This window comes from Nerophis lumbriciformis, linkage group LG30, assembly GCF_033978685.3.
Source record: "Nerophis lumbriciformis linkage group LG30, RoL_Nlum_v2.1, whole genome shotgun sequence".
In the NCBI taxonomy this organism is placed as follows: domain Eukaryota; kingdom Metazoa; phylum Chordata; class Actinopteri; order Syngnathiformes; family Syngnathidae; genus Nerophis; species Nerophis lumbriciformis.
The window spans coordinates 15,925,974-15,950,289 of record NC_084577.2 but is presented as its reverse complement, the minus strand read 5'-3'; the positions used below and the strand labels follow the sequence as shown (position 1 = coordinate 15,950,289).

At 39.3% G+C, this 24,316-nt stretch overlaps 1 protein-coding gene across 4 annotated transcripts; it reads left to right on the top strand.

Moving 5' to 3' along the window:
* The first annotated feature begins 587 nt into the window (after positions 1 to 587).
* LOC133572887 (transcription factor 7-like 1-B) lies at positions 588 to 15,666 on the top strand. 4 transcript variants are annotated; one of them, XM_061925957.1, is made up of 9 exons: positions 588 to 716; positions 5,347 to 5,415; positions 9,597 to 9,617; positions 9,703 to 9,764; positions 12,302 to 12,376; positions 12,942 to 13,086; positions 14,934 to 15,041; positions 15,111 to 15,165; positions 15,246 to 15,666. In XM_061925957.1, exons 2-9 carry the CDS (start codon positions 5,377 to 5,379, stop codon positions 15,461 to 15,463), a joined length of 723 nt encoding a protein of 240 aa, XP_061781941.1. In that variant the 5' UTR covers positions 588 to 716; positions 5,347 to 5,376; the 3' UTR covers positions 15,464 to 15,666. The 4 variants fall into 4 exon arrangements, with proteins under 4 accessions (XP_061781941.1, XP_061781943.1, XP_061781942.1 ...); XM_061925958.1 differs by having other exon boundaries at positions 592 to 693; XM_061925955.1 differs by having other exon boundaries at positions 610 to 693; positions 5,347 to 5,605.
* Positions 15,667 to 24,316: the final 8,650 nt, after the last annotated feature.

Here is a 24,316-nt window from a genome sequence, read left to right as displayed (position 1 = left end):
TGGAATTGAACTTCTAAAAATGTGGGTCAATGATTTTGATTTAAAATAATGACTATTGCATTATAATTATGTCCATGCCTCTCACCTGGATAATGGCGACCTGCCCTCCTCAGACTGTTGGTCAACATATTCATGCACGTGGGCCATATGTAGGTGTTTTGCCAGAAAGGAGGTAATGCCACTGAAAAACCCAACATCATTTCCCTGTAATACCATGCATCGTCCCTAAAAAGGTGTCAGAAAAGGATTCTTGTAATATTGGAATAAATGTTGGTATCAGGGTATCCATATTTTTATATTGAGCTGTCTATCGCTACTGTTCAGGGTTGCAGGAAACTAAAACCGATCCTAAGTCCAGGTACCACGAGGCCATTGTTTAAGGTGCAAACCCAACTGATGGCATCATCACGCAGGTAACTGTGCAAAGTGATGTCATCAAGTAAAATGAATTAATGTCATCATCATATAAAAGGTGATGTCCCAAAGCACCCCGAAACACACATGAAAGACCAACACTGCTTTTATTCCTTTGACCACATAGCTGTGTTGGCATGTGTTGAATTCAGAGAGCTGTGTCTGTAGTGTGATGAATACAGAGTCCACGCATCACAACTTGAGGTGCCACACATCATTCCGATTCACAAACAAGAAAAACGAGCTCGGCCGTCAGAAGAGTTTGTAGTAAGATACCAAGTAAGACACCAAGGGAACAAACAGTAAGTAGTTGTAGTAAACATGGGTCATTGCAGCGTTATTTCATAATATTTTAATGTGTTTCTGTTGGATTATTCCCCACAAAACTCCTGAAAAAATTTTCATAAGTGTCGATTTTTGGGGAAATTATAAAACCAAACTGGAGTGTTCAGGTCATTTTTTTGTCCAAAGATCCACAATCATATCCAGCATTACACAAAATGTGTTAGATTTTTTTTGTTTTTTTCCTGCAAGCACACACAAACAAAAATAGACTTGTACGACAACAATATTTTCAATAATATTTTGAAACTCCGAAAGTTTGTCTTGTGGTTAAAAACCGCACCCATGGGTGAGCGCTGAAAATAATATAAAACAATATTAAAAACAATTCTGAATAACCACACTTTTTCGAAAGTTGATTAATCGAGCATAATTTTTAAAATACATTTTGAAAAAAATTCCCAATTTTTTGACACATTTATGTCCAAACCTTTTACAGATATTTCGCTTGAATGCACGTCATTTATCTGCTGAAAATTTCATAACAGTTTTATGTAAATTACCGTCCGGGCTTATTTTGAAGCAAAATTTGCCCGTCAATCAACTTTGCAGTCGGATTGTACAGTATACCGGTACTAGTATAGTAGGGGTGTGGGAAAAAATTGATTCAAATTCAAATCGCCATTCTCACATTGTACGATTCAGTATCGATCCTCATTTTTCAAAAATCAATTTTTTTATTTTATTTTATTTTTTATTTTTTAATCCAACAAAACAATACACAGCAATACCATCACAATGCAATCCAATTCCGAAACCAAACCTGACCCAGCAACACTCAGAACTGCAACAAACAGAGAAATTGAGAGGAGACACAAACAGGACAAAGAACAATCCAAAAGTAGTGAAACAAAAATGAATATTATCAACAACAGTATCAATATTAAAGCTGCAAGCAGCGATGAACGGGACCGACTTTGACGGCACATAAAATCCAAACCGGAGCAGTAATTAAAACTCTTTGGTCAACTTTTAATCAGAAGGGTTCAATCTCTTTCCTGTGCTAGTTTGAAGCCGACACGACAAAAGCGCTCAGAGGAGATAAAGTTTGAAAAAAAACTTTTGTTTTGAAGGGGGAATTGCAAACTTCCTGTTGATTTTTTTTTCTGGGGTTTGTTAATATATGAAATGTAGGTCTAAGCGAGACCTACATAGAGGTTTTTGTTTCATATCTCTAAGACATTCCTACTGGAAGTTAGAGGCAGTTTTGTCTTGAGTTTTATTCCAAGGAGCAGCTGTGTCTGTGTTTTCTTCCTAGGGAGCGCTGGAGTGCAATTTTGAGTTTTGGGGTTGGGTTTTTTCATTAGATCGCAATTTTTGCCAGTCCTGACGTGAGTGTCCAGTTTGGTGAGTTTTGAAGCATGTTAAAGGGGTCAAATTACAGCGCAAAGAGGCAAAAGTGACAGTTTTTACTAAGTTTTTGTTTTGAAGGGGGAATTGCCAACTTCCTGTTGATTTTTGCTGAAGGGTGAAATCTAGGTCTAAGTCAGACCTACATAGAGGTTTTTGTTTCATGTCTCTACGACATTCCTACCGGAAGTTACACACCGTTTTGTCTGTGTTTTTTTCCTAGGGGGCGCTAGAGCGCAATTTAGAGTTTTGGGGTTTGGTTTTTTTTATTAAATGGCAATTTTCGCCAGTCCTGATGTGTGTGTCAAATATGTGACTTTTGAAGCATGTTAAGGGGGTCAAATTACAGCTCAAAGAGGCGGCGGAATAATAATAATAAAGAATAAAACGCACGAAATACAATAGGGTCCTCTGTCCCAAAGGGACATTCGGTCCCTAATTAGTAACAATTTCAACATATCAGTGATTAAAAATCCCTCATTGACATTCTCAGTAGACATTTATAAAAATAAAAAAAAATGAACAATAGTGTCACAGTGGCTTACACTTGCATCGCATCTCATAAGCTTGACAACACACTGTGTCCAATATTTTCACAAAGATAAAATAAGTCATATTTTTGGTTCATTTAATAGTTAAAACAAATTTACATTATTGCAATCAGTTGATAAAATATTGTCCTTTACAATTATAAAAGCTTTTTACAAAAATCTACTACTCTGCTTGCATGTCAGCAGACTGAGGTAGATCCTGCTGAAATCCTATGTATTGAATGAATAGAGAATTGTTTTGAATCGGAAACATATAGTTTTTGAATCGAGAATCGCGTTGAATCGAAAAAATCGATTTATAATCGAATCGTGACCCCAAGAATCGATATTGAATCGAATCGTGGGACACCCAAAGATTCGCAGCCCTATAGTATAGTATCGCGGCACTAATGAATCAAAAACTGTACTATACTCTGTTTGAAAACTACCGGTTCACCATATTTAATTTTTTTGTACATAGTATGACGGCGCGTCGCAGTCACGTCGTGACATTGCTGGTTTTACAAGCAGAGGAGCATGTTCGGCAGCGCACAATCACGGAGTACTTACAAACAGACACGGGGTGTGGACAGAAAAGGGAGAACGGACGCATTTTGGCTTAAAAACTAACGATGAAGGTGAAGCTCTAACACTGAAACGCCCACAAGAAGAGGTGTTTTAAAACATGGCGAGCTAGTTAGCGGCTAATATCAATCCGCAATTGGCAGTGTTTTCGCTACTTCTAAATCACTAATTTTCCTCGCCTCCATGGCGACAAATAAAGTACGTTTTTTACAAGTATCTTCCATGCAGGGCGAAGAATAATTAAACATGCTTCACTACACACCGTAGGAGGATACAATAGCTCACCGGCGTCACAATGTAAACAAATGCCATGGGTAGATCTACACCTTACATCCACTGTAATGATACCAAGTACAAGAGCGTATCTAGTTTATACGACTATGATTACATCAATATTTTGTATCCTCACAAAATCTTTTTTCTTATAAATTCATATTATATTCATAAACTCAGGAAATAAGTCCCTGGACACATGAGAACTTAAATTATGACCAATGTATGATCCTGTAACTACTACTAAATTTGTGACATCATCCAAAACTAATGCAAAGTATCCAAACAACAGAAGAATAAGTGTTTATTAAATTTTAACAGAAGTGTAGATAGAACATGTTGAAATGGAAAATAACCAGATATTAACTGTAAATGAACAAGTAGATTAATGAACAGTTTTTACAGGTTGTCCCTTTTTATCTTGACAAAATTATAGAATGGGGAATGACACAATATGTTACTGCATAAGTCAGCAGACAAATTAGGAGCCTTTGTTCGCCTACTTACTACTAAAAGACAAGTTGTCTAGTATGTTCACTATTTTATTTAAGAACACACTTATCTTATTTGATTACAATAAGAAACATGTTTAATTTACCCTAAGATTTTATGTTAACAAAGCCAATAATGCAATTTTTTTTGTGGTGCCCTTTATTTAGAAAAGTATCAAAAAGAATCAAAAAGTATCCAAATATATTTTGGTACTGGTACCTGAAAGTCTGAAAAATACGGTTCATACAAATTGTCTGTGTTAAGTATTTGAAGTCTTAAAGGTGAACTGCACTTTTTCTGGAATTTTGCCTACTGTTCACAATCATTATGAGAGACGAAACAAAATGCTTCATTTACGTTCCGTAACCTGTATAATAACCAAGCTGTAACAACATTGTTATTGTAAGAGCAAACGCAAAGGAACTATTTTTCTAGCGTAGTAACGCCTCGCATGCTACATACGGTATTAGCCGTGAGCTAGCTTTTGCGTCAACAGCTGAATGGCTTTGAGTTAGTAATATACGACTCAATGCGATAAGACACCAAACATGTGCTGACTGAAAAACATGAACAATTATATTACAGTATCTGTAAAGTATTCGCCCACATTTCATGTTTTTTTTTGTACATACTGTAGCTACCTCAACAGTGTATGCACTTTAGTTGCACGGTGATGTGCTGCATGTATCATGAATAATATTATAGTGACTTACTCGATGGAGAGTTGTGCGTTTGGTCAAGCTGGCTGGGTTGATTTTCGGTAAGCACGCCATTTATGTCGGCGTAGCTTGGCTCCAAGTTCCACATTTACTGCGTCAAATCACGTCGACCTCACTCTCTCGGCTTCCCTCCGCTCCAACGTTTCAGCTTCTCCGTGCCCGCTTTTACAACCAGTAGTTCATCCTCTGTATATTCAGCTTCAAAAAGATTAAGTGGTGGAGGGGTGAGAAGCTCCATCATTCAGGAGGAACTCAAAGTAAAGCCGTTGCTCCTCCACATCGAGAGGAGCCAGATAAGGTGGGTCGGGCATCTGTTTAGAATGCCCCCCTGGGAAGGAGTTTAGGGTGCGTCCGATTGGTAGGAAATCATGGGGAAGACCCAGGACATGTTGGGGAGACTATGTCTCCCTGCTGGCCTGGGTATGCCTCGAGATCCTCTGGGAGGAGCTGGACGAAGTGGCTGGGGAGAGGGAAGTCTGGGTTTCTCTACTTAGGCTGGTACCCCCACGACCGGACTTCGGATCAACGATAGGCAAAATTCCCCAAAAAAGTGCAGTTCCCCTTTAACATCCAACAAAACTTCATCAAATTGGACCACCATCTGGCAAATATCGATAGTTATGTTTTTTTTCTTTTCACAGAGCTATGGACCTGTCACGTTTCACCTCGAAATGTCTACCTCAAAATTCTGCTCAAGCTGCTGGGCCAAGGTACACCACTAATCCTCAGACAGTCAGCAACCAGAGCAGAGCTTTTAACGGTTTTATTCCCATACAAAACTGTTACATGCAATCGAGTTCAATGGTGGCTACTTCCAGCATGCACTTTGTACCAATGAATCATCAGAATGTGCAACCACGTGCTCAGAACACAGAGATACTTCCCCAAATCTACAACCAGGTGTGTTGACAGCAGATCGGGTCCCAATTGGGTACCATTTTCAAAAGTAAAGTATTGCATTTATGGTGCCTTCCATTTGTTCTGGGGAGCTGGAATTTCCGAGTTGATAATCGGAATTTTAACTGGAACACCCCTCAAGGTCGGATTTCCCACTCGGAAAGTCGGAGCATTCTCACCGCCCTCGAGTTGGTTTCAAAGATGGCTGCTTTGAATGTAAACAATATATACGCTTCTATAATAATAGTTCTTAGCACTTCTGATTCGTTTTTGTCGCACTAAATCAGCTAAATGCAATCTATTATTGGACATTCATACACTATATTGCCAAAAGTATTTGGCCACCTGCCTTGGCTCACATATGAACTTGAAGTGCCATCCCATTCCTAACCCATAGGGTTCAATATGACGTGGGTCCACATTTTGCAACTATTACAGCTTTAACTCTTCTGGGAAGGCTGTCCACAAGGTTGCGGAGTTTGTTTATAGGAATTTTCGACCATTCTTCCAAAAGCGCATTGGTGAGGTCACACGCTGATGTTGGTCGAGAAGGCCTGGCTCTCCGTCTCCGTTCTAATTCACCTCAAAGGTGTTTTATTGGGTTCAGGTCAGGACTCTGTGCAGGCCAGTCAAGTTCATCCACACCAGACTGTCATCCATGTCTTTATGGACTTTTATGCACAGGTGGCATCCTATGACAGTTCCACGCTGGAAATCACTGAGCTCCAGAGAGTGGCCCATTCTTTCACAAATGTTTGTGGAAACAGTCTCCATGCCTAAGTGCCTGATTTTATACACCTGAAAAGTGATCAGGACACCTGATTCTGATCATTTGGATGGGTGGCCAAATACTTTTGGCAATATAGTGTATATGGTAACATATAGTGTAAACTACATGTATTTAATCTGTTTAATACAGGGGTGTCAAACTTAAGGTTGTATCCGGCCGTCTGATGAGTTTGCTAAGTATTAAAATAAACTGCATTTTTTTTAATGAAATAAACTGCTGTTCTAAATATGTCCACTGGATGTCACAATAGTAATTATGTTAGGACTAGCAAGAGGTACAAAGTAAAGTGTGGCTTTGGCTCCTTTCCCTTGACCCAAATACAACTTAAAACCTGACGTAGAGTTATTTGGCACCCTTACTCCCCCATAATGTCTCTGACAAAAACGACAAAACTTAACCCTTTCGAATAGTTTTTACCTCCATTTCTTACAGTTTGAGTTTTTTTGATTGATTGATTGAAACTATTATTAGTAGATTGCACAGTTCAGTACATATTCCGTACAATTGACCACTAAATGGTAACACCCGAATAAGTTGTTCAACTTGTTTAAGTCGGGGTCCACATAAATCAATTCATGGTCCAAATATATACTATCAGCATAATACAGCATACTTGCCAACCCTCCCGGATTTTCCGGCAGACTCCTGAAATTCAGCGCCTCTCCCGAAAACCTCCCGGGACAAATTATCTCCCGAAAATCTCCCGAAATTCAGGCGGACTCAGGTCCATGCTGAGTCCGCTTTCCCACAATATAAACGGCGTGCCTGCCCAATCACGTTATAACTGTAGAATGATTGAGGGCGAGTTCTTGGTTTCTTATGTGGGTTTATTGTTAGGCAGTTTCATTAACGTCCTCCCAGCGAGGTAACAACACACAACAGCAGCAGTCACGTTTTCGTCTACCGTAAAGCAGTTCGTCTGCCGTAAACAGCAATGTTGTGACACTCTTTAACAGGACAATACTGCCATCTAGTGCATTTGATGAAAGCACTTTTGTGCGTGCCACACAGCAATGCATCATCAGAGAGGTGTTCAGCATGGTTAGAAAAATAGTGACAGAGAATAGAACAAGGATGGACAATTCAACCCTTAACTCAACAAGCATATGTGTAAATAAATGAACACTGAAATTCAAGTATTTCTTTTATATATATATATATATATATATATATATATATATATATATATATATATATATATATATATATATATATATATATATATCCATCCATCCATTTTCTACCGCTTATTCCCTTTGGGGTCACGGGGGGCGCTGGAGCCTATCTCAGCTACAATCGGGCGGAAGGCGGGGTACACCCTGGACAAGTCGCTACCTCATCGCAGGGCTAACACAGATAGACAAACAATATTCACATATATATATATATATATATATATATATATATATATATATATATATATATATATATATATATATATATATAAAATAAAATAAATATATATTTATAGCTAGAATTCACTGAAAGTCAATACTTGACTTTCAGTGAAGTCAAGGTTGGCAAGTATATAATACAGTCATCACACAAGTTAATCATCAGAGTATATACATTGAAATATTTACATTATTTACAATTCGGGGGTGGGATGAGGAGGGTTTGGTTGATATCAGCACTTCAGTCATCAACAATTGCATCATCAGAGAAATGGGCATTGAAACAGTGTAGGTCTGACTTGGTAGGATATGCACAACAAACAGAGAACATAGTGAGTTCAGATAGCATAAGAACAAGTATATACATTAGAAATACATTTGATCATTTACATTTGGTTATTTACAATCCGGGGAGGTGGGATGTGGTGGGGGGAGAGTGTTAGTCAAGGGTTGAAGTTGCCTGGAGGTGTTGTTTAAGTGCGGTTTTGAAGGAGGGTAGAGATGCACTTTTTTTTACACCTGTTGGGAGTGCATTCCATATTGATGTGGCATAGAATCTGCGTTTAACGTGGTTTGTGGTTTACAGCAGGGGTCCCCAAACTATGTCCCGCGGGCCGGAACCGGCCCCCAAGCATCCAAAATACGGCCTACAGGAAGTCCCAAGTTAAAAAAAAGTATTTTTTTTGTATTTATTTTTATTTTTATTTTTATTTTTGTATTTTTTTTTTTTTTAAATCTTTCCTTTCTAATCCATTGTCTACCGCTTGTTACTCTTGGTGTCTCCTAGCCGCTCAGGCAAATCATATTGTCTAAAAATTAATTTTCCCATCGATCAATCAATCAATCAATCAATCAATGTTTATTTATATAGCCCTAAATCACAAGTGTTTTAAAGAGCTGCACAAGCCACAACGACATCCTCGAGCCCACAAAAGGGCAAGGAAAAACTCACCCCAGTGGGACGTCGATGTGAATGACTATGAGAAACCTTGGAGAGGACCGCATATGTGGGTAACCCCCCCCTCATCGATAACATGACAATGTTAAATGTTGATGAATCAATGTTAATTGATGTTAAATGACAAAACGGATTATAAAGACAATGTATATATATATATATATATATATATATATATATATATATATATATATATATATATACATCCTGGCCCCCGGACAAACTTTCTTAACCCAATGCGGCCCCCAAGTCAAAAAGTTTGGGGACCCCTGGTTTCCAGTTTCCAGTTAGCTCCGGATTGATACGTGGACATGACAAAAGAGGTATTTGATGCCTCGAAGAGTTTACATGTCGTATTTTTGTTCAATCCCAGAAAGACTGTGACTTAAATTTTAATCCTGGCTTTGTAGATACACTGAGACGAATTTTCATCAAACTTGAAGTGTTTTTTCCAGAGGATTATTTATGATTTGTACATTTTCATAATGTGCTAGTTCTATTTTTGGTCAAAGTAAAACAAAGAAAACAACCTGGAGTTGTCTTTATTGTTAAGTTATCATGCCATGATTTTACCATTCCGGCCCACTTGGCAATACAATTTTCCTCCATGTGGACCCTGAGCTATAATGAGTTTGACACCCCTGGTTTAATAAGTTCTACATTGCTAGCAATACCAGCTCTTTTTTCTCTTCATCCACCGTGTTTGAAGGTTGCAGAAAGAATGCAATTCATCCAGTAAATTGTCTATATTCAGACAAGGCAAGCACAAAAATAGTTTTGGAGGATGTTGCTATCCTGTTTTCCCACCTTGTAACTGGAATGCTCTTAACTCGGTTTTCATGTCGTTCTTAGCTGGGACTCCTAATTTCTAAGGTAAATGGAGCGCTGTGTTGAATGTGTTCATTAAACTGTACTGCCTCCAATTGTTAAAACTTGTGTATTTAACACTCTATTCCAGGCAAACTTTGTACCAGAGGTGACACTGCCCAATGGCATGAACATGCGTCCTGTTGGATTACTGTAAGTAATGCTTCCATAGTCACATACCACACAACACATTTAGGCTGAATCAGAATTCTCCCTTTTACTCCTTCCCCTTTGTCTTAACCCTTCCCCTTGGCCTTAAGAGTCTAGTGCCATGGCAAAGTGTTGAAAATAAGAAATTCGGATGTCGCTCGAGTCTCACTGCGTCATCAACCCTTGCCGTTTGCCGGCAGTTGACGTAAAGCAGATGCGACAGTTTACTTCAAACTTGCCAACCTTGAGACCTCCAATTTCGGGAGGTGGGGCGAGGGGGGGGGGGGGGGGGTATATTTACAAGTCAAGTATTTCATATATACATATATGAAATACTTGACTTTCAGTGAATTCTATCTATCTATATATATATATATATATATATATATATATATATATATATACATATATATATATATATATATATATACATATATATATAGCCTGTTTTCACGTCCGCTTTCCCACAATATAAACAGCGTGCCTGCCCAATCACGTTATAACTGTAGAATGATCCAGAACAAGATGATGGACAATTCAACCCTTAACTCAACAATGAGTAGATGAGTGTTATGTGTGTGTATATGTGTAAATAAATGAACACTGAAATTCAAGTATTTCTCTTATATATATATATATATATATATATATATATATATCTCATATATATATATATATATATATATATATATATATATATATATATATATATATATATATATATATATATATATATATATATATCTAATATATATATATATATATAACACACATAACACTCATATAGATGAGTGTTATGTGTGTGTATATGTGTAAATAAATGAACACTGAAATTCAAGTATTTCTCTTATATATATATATATATATATATACTCATTGTTGAGTTAAGGGTTGAATTGTCCATCCTTGTTCTATTCTCTGTCACTATTTTTCTAACCATGCTGAACACCCTCTCTGATGATGCGTTCTGCTTCGTCTCCTTGTTGTGTGCGCAGTTGTGCACTGCACTCTCTAAAAGCCCTAGATGTTATTGTCACATATGCATGTACAGTAGATGGCAGTATTGTCCTGTTTAAGAGTGTCACAACATTGCTGTTTACGGCAGACAAACTGCTTTACGGTAGACGAAAACGTGACTGCTGTTGTTGTGTGTTGTTACCGCGCTGGGAGGACGTTAATGAAACTGCCTAACAATAAACCCACATAAGAAACCAATAACTCGCCCTGGATCATTCTACAGTTATAACGTGATTGGGCAGGCACGCTGTTTATATTGTGGGAAAGCGGACGTGAAAACAGGCTGTCGACACGTCACTCAGGTCCGCCTGAATTTCCGGAGATTTTCGGGAGAAAATTTGTCTCAGGAGGTTTTCGGTAGAGGCGCTGAATTTCAGGAGTCTCCCGGAAAATCCGGGAGGGTTGGCAAGTATGGTTTACTTTTTGGATGTTCGTCTTTGCTAGGGCTCTTTTCTTTCGTCTGTCTTTAACATTTAACATTTTGTTGTCGTTTCTGAAGCGGATCAGTTGCCGCGTGTCCCCGTAGAAAAAAATGCATCCGATAGTTATGCTTACCGTATTTTTCAGACTATAAGGCGCACTTTATAAAAATCCTTTCATTTTCTCAAAATTCAACAGTGCGCCTTATAACCCGGTGCGCCTAATGGATAGAATAATTTTGGTTGTCCTTACCGACCTTGAAGCTATTTTATTTGGTACATGGTGAAATGATGAAGTGTGACCAGTAGATAGCAGTCACACATAAGAGATACTTGTAGGCTGCAATATGACTCAAGTAAACACCAAAATTTGATATATTCCATTGAAAATATAGAACATTACACACGGCACTCAAAAATCTATTAAAATGTTTCAGTACGACTTTGGTAAGCTATGAAGCCGCACCGCTTGATGGATTGTACTTCAACATACGAGTATTAATATGGTGTGTGTATAAGGTAAGATATTATTTGACGTTTTATTTCGTAATATTATGCAAAAGCAACTTTTCTTACCTTCTGGTACCTGCTGATCTGTATTTGGTATCTGCATAAGTCCTGAAAATGTGTGCGCTTCCGCCATTGTAGTCCGTTTAGTCCGTAGTCGATAAGCTTCTTTTTCTAAAGTAGTGTAAAGTTCTTACTGTCTGTATACTTGCCACGAAAGCGTTAAAACATACCGGTGCAGTGAGTTTACATTATTCACCCAAGGAACTTTAGTTATTAGAGAGTTCCGGTCGGACGATTTTTCACGGGACACATTTCCGGCCTTGTTGTTATTGCACTAGTGAGCCACGGATGAGAAGATGCTGCTTAACTCCCTCCCAAAAAGGGAGGATTTGGATTCAATGTTCTAAAATTTGACTGCAAGGTTGGTAGTCGAATCAGACTACCCCGAATTAAATTGTTGAATAGTCAACTATTCTAAGACACGGTATAGATTGTATTTAAAGGTAAATTTCAGGCAAAAATTGCATTTTGTTGAGTGTAAATGAGCTTAAAAAATGACACTTTTCTTATCTAATGAGTCTGTCTGCTATTTAGGAACGGAGAGTTGTTGTACAAAGTTACAGCTCCCAACTACACTGCCCCTCTTCCACCCACCATCCCCAGGATTAAGTAAGATATTTTTTCGTATACAGTTTGTATTTTGGTGGCTGACAATTTTTTTTTTGTCAAACGCCAAATTGTTAAAATAAATTGTTTCTTAAAGGGGCTGTTTGCAACTTGATAAAAGTTGATAAACCAATAAATATATAGCAAGACCACCAAATTAGCATTTGTGGTTTACCAGAACATACATATATTTTCAGTGTCTATATTTTTGCTAAATATATTGAATAATTTCAACAGAAGCAACTGACAATTTGTAGAAATATACATTAAATTATAGCTAACGTTAGCTAGCTAAACTATGCTAACAGCACACAACGCTAATGTGTTTTGTAGGGGCAGAGATTAGAAACCAAAAGCCGTATAAGGGCGGGATATCATGCTTACAACACATTAAAAAGTTAGCGCCCTCCAGGCATGCGCATAAAGCTTGCAAACAGTCCTTTTAATAACGCTATTTGGTTGAAGTCACTCTGTACTGTTTCAAAATATCACTACAACAACTGCGACGGTTACTGTTACTTTAAACTTCACATACCCATGTTGCCGGTTTTTTTCCCTTGCATTCTAGGAAGAAAAACCGAAAAGTGGACGAAACGTATGTCAAGAAACCACCGAATGCATTTATGTTGTTCATGAAGGAGCATCGGCAAGCGGTGAAGCACCATTCTCACTTACGAAACAGTGCAGATATTAACAAAATCCTTGGGAGAATGGTAAGTGTGACAACTCTAGTCAACCTTTTTCAATGCCAGAGCATTGTCCTTGATGGCAGTTTGCCCAGAAAACAACACAAAATGACTGTCTTTAAATACAAATGCATTACCGTATTTTTCGAGTATAAGTCGCTCCGGAGTATAAGGCGCACCTGCCGAAAATGCACAATAAAGAAGGAAAAAAACATACATAAGTCGAAATTTATTTGATAAAACCCAACACCAAGAATAGACATTTGAAAGGCAATTTAAAATAAAAAAAGAATAGTGAACAACAGGCTGAATAAGTGTACGTTATATGAGGCATAAATAACCAACTGAGAACGTGCCTGGTATGTTAACGTAACATATTATGGTAAGAGTCATTCAAATAACTGTAACATATAGAACATGCTATACATTTACCAAACAATCTGTCACTCTTAATCGCTAAATCCCATGAAATCTTATACGTCTAGTCTCTTACGTGAATGAGCTAAATAATATTATTTGATATTTTACGGTAATGTGTTAATAATTTCACACACAAGTCGCTCCTGAGTATAAGTCGCACCCCCGGCCAAACTAGAAAAAAAACTGCGACTTATAGTCCGAAAAATACGGTACACTTGCATCACATTTTAGTTGGATACATTTATATCTGTTCTACAGTATGTATGACACACCATTGGTCTTTGACAAGACAGATCACCAATGGTAGTCATTTTTATATGCCTCATTTCCATTTAACTTTTGTACTTCAGAAAAGTAACTGTTTTTAAGGAAAATCGTTATGTTATTTGCAATAACAAACAAATTATATATTTGACATTTATTTTACGTGCTTAAAAATGTACAATAAGGTTGCACAATATACAAAACCCAAAGCCAGTGAAGTTGGCACGTTGTGTAATTCGTAAATAAAAACAGAATACTGTCATGACTTGGTCCTGGGTGTTTGCTTTTCCGGGATGCAACGGAAAGTTGGCTCGGGCGAGACGGGAATGTAAGTACATTTTTATTTAAACACTATAACTACAAAAAAAGGAAGTAAACAAAAGGCGCGCACAATGGCGGAGAACAAACTATGAAACCAAAAAGACTATAAACATGGAACAAAAACTTACTTTGGCATGGGACATGAAGCAGGATCTAAGAGGATGAAGAGTGTGTAGAGCGTAATTGTGGGATGTCACCAGAAAGGCAAACTGAAAACAATGAACTTAAATACTACAGACATAATTAACGAAAACAGGTGCGTGACTCAAAACGTGAAACAGGTGCGTAACGTGACAGGTGAAAACTAATGGGTTGCTATGGTGACAAACAAGAGTGCACAATGAGTCCAAACGTGGAACAGGTGAAACTAATGGGTAATCATGGAAACAAGACAAGGGAGTGAAAAGCCAGAAACTAAAGAGTCCAATAACTAAACAAAACATGACTAAAACAAAACATGATTACACAGACATGACAGAATACAATGATTTGCAAATCCCTTTCAACTTATATTCATTGCTGGTTAAACGAGCAGAGGCGCATGTTAGGCAACGCACAGAGTACTAACAAGCAGAAACAGTGTGGAGATCGAAAAGGGAAACTGGACTCATTTTGGCTTAAAAACTAATGATAACATTGACGCAATAAACAGCTGTCGCTGTTAGCCATTAGCTAGCTAGCAGCTAACGTCCAGCAGCAGTCGGTAGTGTTTTAGCTACTTCTAAATCACTTATCCTCTCCACCATGTCAACACATAAAGTAGGTTTCTTACAAGTATCATCCCTGCAGGACCAGAAATATCAAAATGCACTATATTATTGTACTGTAACTTTTTTGACATGTTATGGTATTTCACATACATGCTGTAGTGGCATTTGCTATCCAAGGAGGAGAAAGCAAAATATTATGACCTTGCCGACAAAGTGAAGCGAATGCACTCCCAACAACACCCAGACTGGTCTTGGAGACACAATTACGTAAGGATGGCTAATTGCAACACACGCAAACAAGCTGGTAACAGTCTAAAACTGTTTTTTTTCTTGTAGGGCAAAAAAGAGGACTTTAAACATACAAGGGACACGGAAGCTAACAGTTTGCAGGGTAAGGAAGAAACAGGCATTAAACCGTATATATGCTTAAACAAGCGGAGAAATAAATCAAGCACATTTTGGTTTGTGTAGCCGCTCTGGTGCCCGAACTCGAAGAAAGCGGACAAGTCGAGAGCGACTCAGAGGACGACCCTGACTCCTTGTCCCTGAGTTCAACAGCGGTCCAACTGTCCCTGGAACAGCACATTTCCCAAATATACCTCAAAGAGACGCCAGGCCTCAACGGGAGGACGAGTCACCCGTCACCAAGATCACCCAGACAGTCGTCACAGTCCCGTCCGGACTGCTGACTTCTTGTTGGACTTTAATCTCCTCGTTCTGTCTTGAACCAACCTTGGCAATTTGGAACATTTTTTTCACTTTAAATTATTCACATACACAAGCCTGTGTTTTAACACTGCTCTATAATTGAATTCATAGGTTAATCAACAAGCTAGCCAGCGAAAAGTGTCTTACAATTTCTTAGATGATTAAACACACCTTGGTAATTCTGTCTCTGTGCTTTCTTTTGGGGGTATCGCTGCAAAATAAGCCACCACAGAGCCAAATAAAGTTGTACCAGACAGTAATAGTCTTCTAGTAAAAAAATGGAGAATACAACTGAACAATTGAGTCAAAAACCCGCAGTCAGTGGGAGGTGTAGAGTGAAAAGGTGCCGGACGACTCTGGGTCAGTCTGCGTTCTCAGTGAAGGCCTCACATCTGTGGAACTCTTTACCACTGGAGTTAAAGTCACAGTCGGACATTAAAGGGGAACATTATCACAATTTCAGAAGGGTTAAAACCATTAAAAATCAGTTCCCAGTGGCTTATTTTATTTTTCGAAGTTTTTTTCAAAGTTTTACTCATCACGCAATATCCCTAAAAAAAGCTTCAAAGTGCCTGATTTTAACCATCGTTATATACACCCGTCCATTTTCCTGTGACGTCACACAGTGATGCCAATACAAACAAACATGGCGGTTAGAACGGCAATGTATAGCGACATTAGCTCGGATTCAGACTCGGATTTCAGCGGTTTAAGCGATTCAACAGATTACGCATGTATTGAAACGGATGGTTGTAGTGTAGAGGCAGGTAGCGAAAACGAAATTGAAGAAGAAACTGAAGCTATTGAGCCAGATCGGTTTGAACCGTATGCAAGCGAAACCGATGAAAACGACACGACAGCCAGTGACGCGGGAGAAAGCGAAGACAAATTTGGCGATCGCCTTCTAACCAACGATTGGTATGTGTTTGTTTGGCATTAAAGGAAACTAACAACTATGAACTAGGTTTACAGCATATTAAATACATTTGGCAACAACATGTACTTTGAGAGTGCAGACAGCCCAGTTTTCATCAATTAATATATTCTGTAGACATACCCTCATCCGCTCTCTTTTCCTGAAAGCTGATCTGTCCAGTCCAGTTGGAAATGCATCTGCTTTGGGTGTCGCAGGATATCCACACATTCTTGCCATCTCTGTCGTAGCATAGCTTTCGTCGGTAAAGTGTGCGGAACAAACGTCCAATTTCTTGCCACTTTCGCATCTTTGGGCCACTGGTGCAACTTGAATCCGTCCCTGTTCGTGTTGTTACACCCTCCGACAACACACCGACGAGGCATGATGTCTCCAAGGTACGGAAAACACTCGAAAAAAACGGAAAATAACAGAGCTGATTTGACTCGGTGTTTGTAATGTGTTTGAGACAGGTGTGGACTCGAGTCACATGACTTGGACTCGAGTCAGACTCGAGTCATGAATTTGATGACTTTAGACTCGACTTGACAAAATGTAAAAAGACTTGCAACTCGACTTAGACTTTAACATCAATGACTTGTGACTTCACTTGGACTTGAGCCTTTTGAATTGACATGACTTGTTACTTTCCCCAAAACCCAAAGATGAAAAAGTTATTCGGGAGCGCTCCGTATTTTTCATTGTGTACTTGTCTATCAGCGTTGCGTGTGTCAGCTGGTGTGGTCTCAGTACAACAGCCAATCAAATTAGATCTACTTTGTTTTCATCACACAGCATTCATCCAATCAAATTGCAGGACAACCAACGAAGAAGACATGTCCAAACCACACGCCAGTGAACAAAAAATGATACCTAAAATAATTTTGTTTGGGTATAAAAATTACGAGGTGGTCAACACAAAACGGTTTGCAGTATGCAACACATGCGGTTCGAAAATTACTGATGGAGAGGCAACAACTTCCAACTTCGTCCGGCATTTGAAGTTGCACAAAGAACGGTAAGTTTTGAATGTAAGATAACGTTTATTGGCTAAGTAATGTGACTTTTATTTGCTGTGTAGTTAAATCAGTGAGGCTGTAAACTCACTGCTAACGTTATAACGTTATTGCAAACACGGGAATCTGTTGCAGTTCACTACCTTATTCATACTTTTTGTTCAGTGATTTTTTTCAAGCAGGGTTACGTTAGTCAATATATCACACGTAACGTTAGACGGCGGTCAGCAGCACCGCGTATTTTAGCCACCTAAAAAAAGACAAAAATAGTAAAATAAAGGTCAGTTAAAATGTATACTATATTATGAATATGTGTACCGTTTTAGCTAGCTTTCTGACAAACTGTTGGTTGTTTACCTCAGTGGTCCCCAACCACCGGGCCGCAGCCCGGTACTGGTCCGTGGATCGATTGGTATCGGGCCGCACAAATGAAATAATTTTTTTTTTCTTTTCTTTTTTTAATTAAATCAACATAAAAAACACAAGATACACTTACAAGTAGTGCACCAACCCAAAACAACTCTCTCCCCCCTTTTGTTCTGGGCATTTAACATGAAGACTCTTCCTTCGCTGTTCTGAGTGGCCATGAGAGTCTTGGCAGTGCCTGCCTCCAGTGCTCCAGTGGAGCGAGTTTTCAGCCATGGTGGCATCATACTACGCCCCCATCGTGCACAAATGACTGACAGACTCTTGGCTAATTTGGTCTTTTGCAAAGGCAATGCAGCATAGGGCCCTGACATATAAAAAGTACACATTTTTTGTTATGTTCACGTATATGTCATGTTTTTTCAATGTTAACACTTTTGTACAAATAAGTAATAAATATGTGTTTGTTCTGTAAAGGAATGAGTTACTGTTTAAAATGACTGGTTAATAGTGCTATTATAAAATGCAATGTCAGCACAATTTTCTTTCCTGCAATTTAAAATGCACTTGTTTTAATAAATAAATACAGCGTTTGAAAAGCATACACAATCTGTGTTAATATATTAGTCTGTGGTTAAAAGGACTTGAAAGGACTCGAAACTGAAAATGCAGGACTTAGGACTTGACTTGAGACTTTCCAGTCTTGACTTTGGACTTGACTCGGGGCTTGCCTGTCTTGACTCGGGACTTGACTCGGACTTGAGGGCAAAGACTTGAGACTTACTTGTGACTTGCAAAACAATGACTTGGTCCCACCTCTGGTTTGAGAAAATGTCGGATTGCTTCCCGATGTGACGTCACGTTGTGACGTCATCGCTCCGAGAGCGAATAATAGAAAGGCGTTTAATTCGCCAAAATTCACCCATTTAGAGTTCGGAAATTGGTTAAAAAAATAAATGGTCTTTTTTCTGCAACATCAAGGTATATATTGACGCTTACATAGGTCTGGTGATAATGTTCCCCTTTAAACATTTCTCCACAAAACTGAATAAGTGGCTTATGGAAAATCATAAGTGTGAGCAAAAGAACTGGACGGAACAGGGACAAATAGGGCCAATTATTATTTTTAATGTATTTTTATTGTGTACTTAATCATTTTGGTGGAGGTGTAGGTGGGGATCTGTAGACCAGAGAGCTTTAAAGCAAGGATGTCCAGGGTGATGGTATTAAAGGCTGAGCTGTAGTCCATGAAGAACATCCTCACAGAGCTCCCCCTGTTCTCCAGGTGAATCAGTTTTCTTCTCTTCTTTTGAAAGACCTTTCATAATACCACATTTTAGAGCTGGAATTATAATACCTTAAAGTGAAACCGGGATGTTTTTCCTCTGGTTAGAATCTCGTATATATTATTATTATACCAATGCCTATTTGGACGTTTGTCCACGATTCCCAATCGTCCACGTCCAAATTGCAATGCATCTATGAGTTGATCATTTCCAAGGCTTTTTGAGGTTACATCTGAAATCAAGATTTAATAGAGATTAAGGCCCGAGTAAACCTCTTCATTTTATAAGCATCATCTATGTTGCTGCTTCTTGATCTTAGCGCTGCTTTTGATACCGTCGATCATAATATTTTATTAGAGCGTATGACAGGATGCAGTGCGTCTCCTATAACAATGTGACATCGGAGTATGTTAAGGTAACATGCGGAGTTCCTCAAGGTTCGGTTCTTGGCCCTGCACTCTGTAGCACTTATATGCTGCCGCTAGGCGACATCATACGCAAATACGGTGTTAGCTTTCACTGTTACGCTGATGACACCAAACTCTACATGCCCCTAAAGCTGACCAACACGTCGGATTGTAGTCAGCTGGAGGCGTGTCTGAATGAAATTAAACAATGGATGTCCGCTAACTTCTTGCAACTCAACGCCAAGAAAACGGAAATGCTGATTATCTGTCCTGCTAGACACCGATATTTATTTAATAATACCACCTTAACATTTGACAACCAAACAATTACACAAGGCGACTGTAAGAAATCTGGGTATTATCTTCGACCCAACTCTCTCGTTTGAGTCACACATTAAGAGTGTTACTAAAACGTCCTTCTTTCATCTCCGTAATATCGCTAAAATGTGTTCTATTTTATCCACTAGCGACGCTGAGATCATTATTTATGCGTTCTTTACGTCTCGCCTCGACTACTGTAACGTATTATTTTCGGGTCTCCCTATGTCTAGCATTAAAAGATTACAGTTGGTACAAAATACGGCTGCTAGACTTTTGACAAGAACAAGAAAGTTTGATCATATTATGCCTATACTGGCTCGCCTGCACTGGCTTCCTGTGCACTTAAGATGCGACTTTAAGGTTTTACTACTTACGTATAAAATACTACATGGTCTAGCTCCATCCTATCTTGCCAATTGTATTGTACCATATGTCCCTGCAAGAAATCTGCGTTCAAAGAACTCCGGCTTATTAGTGATTCCCAGAGCCCAAAAAAAGTCTGCAGGCTATAGAGCGTTTTCTATTCGGGCTCCAGTACTATGGAATGCCCTCCCGGTAACAGTTAGAGATGCTACCTCAGTAGAAGCATTTAAGTCCCATCTTAAAACTCATTTGTATACTCTAGCCTTTAAATAGCCCCCCTTTTTTAGACCAGTTGATCTGCCCTTTCTTTTCCTTTCTCCTCTGCTCCCCCCTCTCCCTTGTGGAGGGGGAGACACACAGGTCTGGTGGCCATGGATGAAGTGCTGGCTGTCCAGAGTCGGGACCCGGGATGGACCGCTCGCCTGTGCATCGGTTGGGAACATCTCTGCGCTGCTGACCCGTCTCCGCTCGGGATGGTTTCCTGCTGGCCCCACTATGGACTGGACTCTTACTATTATGTTGGATCCACTATGGACTGGACTCTCACAATATTATGTCAGACCCACTCGACATCCATTACATTCGGTCTCCCCTAGGGGGGGTGGGGGGTTACCCACATATGCGGTCCTCTCCAAGGTTTCTCAAAGTCATTCACATCGACGTCCCACTGGGGTGAGTTTTTCCTTGCCCTTATGTGGGCTCTGTACCGAGGATGTTGTTGTGGCTTGTGCAGCCCTTTGAGACGCTTGTGATTTAGGGCTATATAAATAAACATTGATTGATTGATTGATTGATAAGTACATGGTATGTCAGGAAAGTTCCAGGACTGTTGATTGCCTTCTTTGATGTGAGGAGCATCGTCCAATGCAATATATTGGCTCAAGGCCAGACGATCAACCAGCATGTCTACAAAAAAGAGGCGGGAGCTGTGGCAGGACAAGTTACTTACCATGACAACGCACACACTATTATACGTCATGGCAAAGAAATACTTCGCCTTGCTAGAGCATCCTCCCTACTCACCTGACCTGATCATTTTCAATTTTCCGATTGGAGTACATGGACGAAAATCGAGATGGCTGTGATGAGGGAGTCGTTTCCAGTGCATGAGGTGTGGCAGAGAATTCCCAGGAATACATGAGGTCTGGCAGGGAAGACCAGGAAAGTGTGTTGGACTCCAACTTGCAGTTTGAAATTTTGTGACTGAAGTCCTGGAACTTTTCTGACACAATAAAATAAAATATCAGCTAGAATACCTTCTAGACTTGCTGCAACAAATTTAAATTTGCGAAGTTAGAGACATCTCACATTATGGTTGTGGTATTAGTTTATTTCGAACATGCATACAGTTACAATATGGTACTTCAAATATTCCAGTTTTTCACTGCAGCATGCCAGAAAAGGACTAGGAAGAAGCAGAGCCTGTTTGGTCCTACCCCTTTTCGTTTCATAGAAATTTCACAGCACATTTGTTTGTCCACAACCAAAAACTCAAATAGGTAGATAAAAACACATATTAGTAAATAGATTATACATAAATGATAAGTTGTGATTCAACTAATGAGATGAATGAGATAATCTCATTTATCGAAGGTTGAAGATGTTTATCAGGCTTCTTGTACTCTGTAAACACTTAGATTTTGAACAGTTTGTTGAATTAGATCATGTTAGTTATTTGTTTGACTTTGCTTAATCCATTCCATAATTTACTTTTTTACGTACTGATATATCATATTTTTTGGACTGGAAGGCGCACTTAAAATCCTTTCATTTTCTCAAAACTCGACAGTGCCCCTTAATGTACGGAATCACTTTGGTTGTGCTTACCAACCTTGAAGCTATTTAATTTGGTACATGGTGAAATGACCAGTGTGACCAGTAGATGTCAGTCACACATAAGAGATACGTCTAGACTGCAATATGATGGCAGTCACACATATGAGATACGTGTAGACTGCAATATGACTCAAGTAAACAACACCAACATTGTATATGTTCCATGGAAAATATAGAACATTACACAGGGCGCTTAGAAATCTATCAAAATGTTTTAGTACAACTTTGGTAAGCTATGAAGCCACACCGCTTGATGGATTCTAATATAAAGTAGTGTAAAGTTCTTACTTATATCTGTCAGTAAACTCGCCTTGAAAGCGCTACAACATACCGGTATAGTGAGATTACATTATTCACCCAAGGAACTTTAGTTATTTGAGCGTTCTGGTCGAACGTTTTTTAACAGGACACATTTCCAGCGTTGTTATTGCACTAGTGAGCCGCGGATGAGGAGATGCTGCTCCGTTATTGATTGAAGTAAAGTCTGAATGTCATTAAAACAGTTAGCTCCATCTTTTGACACTTCTTCCACCGCTACAACAAAGATGACGGAGAAAAGACGCTGTCGAAAGTGAGCCAAGTAAATAAGACCGCCCACAAAACGGCGCATCCTGAAGCGACTCTCAGAAAGCGGCTTGAAGATGATCTGTAAAACATAATCTATGCAACATTTTGACCAAACAACCACCATTACATGTTATGTAGACCACAAGGAAGTGTTTTACATTTAGAAAAAAAATTAAATAGGACCCCTTTAATGCGCCCTATAATCCGGTGAAACCTTTTGTATGAAAATAGACCTTAGCTCTATGCAACCTTGCTCTTTGCTCTCCGTGTTTTCTTCCCCGTGTTTGATTAGTCCCGTGTCTTCCTTGTCATCCTTCCAGCAGTCTGACTTCGTTCCTCGTGACGAGCTGTGCTACGCCCTGCTATCGCCCCTGACTTCGTGCTTTCCTCACGGCCATTCGAGCCTGCCTTTCCCCTACGGGACTTCCGCCTCTCGCTCAACACTCCCGGTAACACACAACAGCTAATCTCCACACATAGTCACACACCATACACCTTTTTGAATTTAGTCACACTTTATTCTTTAGTTCATTATTATTATTATTGTTTCGAAAATATATAATAAATCATTGAGCTTAACTATGCCCTCTTGTGGTCTGTGCCGTTTACTCCCCCCATAAACATAACATTGATGTTGACATAGAAATAATTGATTTGAAAAATGACATTGAACAGAAAGTCAGAACAAGGATATTTCCCAAGCGCGTCGACCGCTGCTGCTCACTGCTCTCCTCACCTCCCAGGGGGTGAACATGGGGATGAGTCAAATCAATTCTTATGGTTGCTTGCTGCAAAAAACAAGGTGGCAGGACCGAGTTTATTTGCTTCTGCTTCTCTGGAAGGACAGAATAAATGTTTTGTGGTTGGCTTTATTACGACCTCCCTTATCACGTGATTATGCGCGGATTTGCGACAGCTTGTCAAAGTCTACGCTATTTCACCTCACGACGGAGCCGCAAGAGAACTGCAGATGACGGCGCCCTCCCGCGGTCCAGCCGGTCAGCAGCCATTCCGCATTCAGTGGAAATTAGTGGTAAGGCAGTTTGAGAGGTGTCCGTCAGTTATGCAGATCGATTTTATTATTTTTTATTTGTGAAAAAGCCATTTCACACAGGTAAGCAGAAAGCAGAAGAAGCAAAGGAGGCAGGGAGGGGGAAGTTCTCTTTGTTTACCAGTCCCCAAAAGTCAATGATCCTTGTTCTGGCTTTCTGTTCAATGTCATTTTGCAAATCAATTATTTCTATGTCAACATCAATTTGTCAAGCAAATGTATGTTTGAATTTGGCTGCTAACTGTTCTACATCAATGGGCTGGAAAGGGTTTGATACAAAAGCAGCAATGTCCTCCATGACATTTACCTCTCCAAAACACCCACTCAACTATGTTGTCACTTTGTCCAAGTGTGTGCAGTACGCCTCTGGGTGGAAATCAACCTTGTTCTGATTGTTTGAGGTATTTCTTCCAGGTTAGGAAAATGTGTTCGCTTCCTTTTTTCAGATGAGTAGTCCAAACACGCAGTGGCGGGCTGTGTGTTTCCCACCTAGGCCTTCAGTGATGTCCGACTTCAATGAATATCCCTCAAAATACCATCATTTATGTCACCACATGACCACGGCTGGAGAAATACTATACAAAAATGCACTTGTGCACTATTGGACATTGAATCACCTCAACAGTGTGCAAAACAGGCTATATTTCATCACATTTAAAAATCATTTAACCCGCATCAGCATTTAAAACATATATGTAGTACTGTTGA

Excerpts from the sequence above, each read along its gene's own strand:
- LOC133572887 (XM_061925955.1), top strand. The coding sequence starts at position 5,351 with ATGGACCTGTCACGTTTCACCTCGAAATGTCTACCTCAAAATTCTGCT. Across the intron at positions 5,606-9,596 it reads TTCCCCAAATCTACAACCAG|CTGGGACTCCTAATTTCTAA; the intron begins GTGTGTTGACAG and ends TGTCGTTCTTAG. Across the intron at positions 9,618-9,702 it reads TGGGACTCCTAATTTCTAAG|GCAAACTTTGTACCAGAGGT; the intron begins GTAAATGGAGCG and ends ACTCTATTCCAG.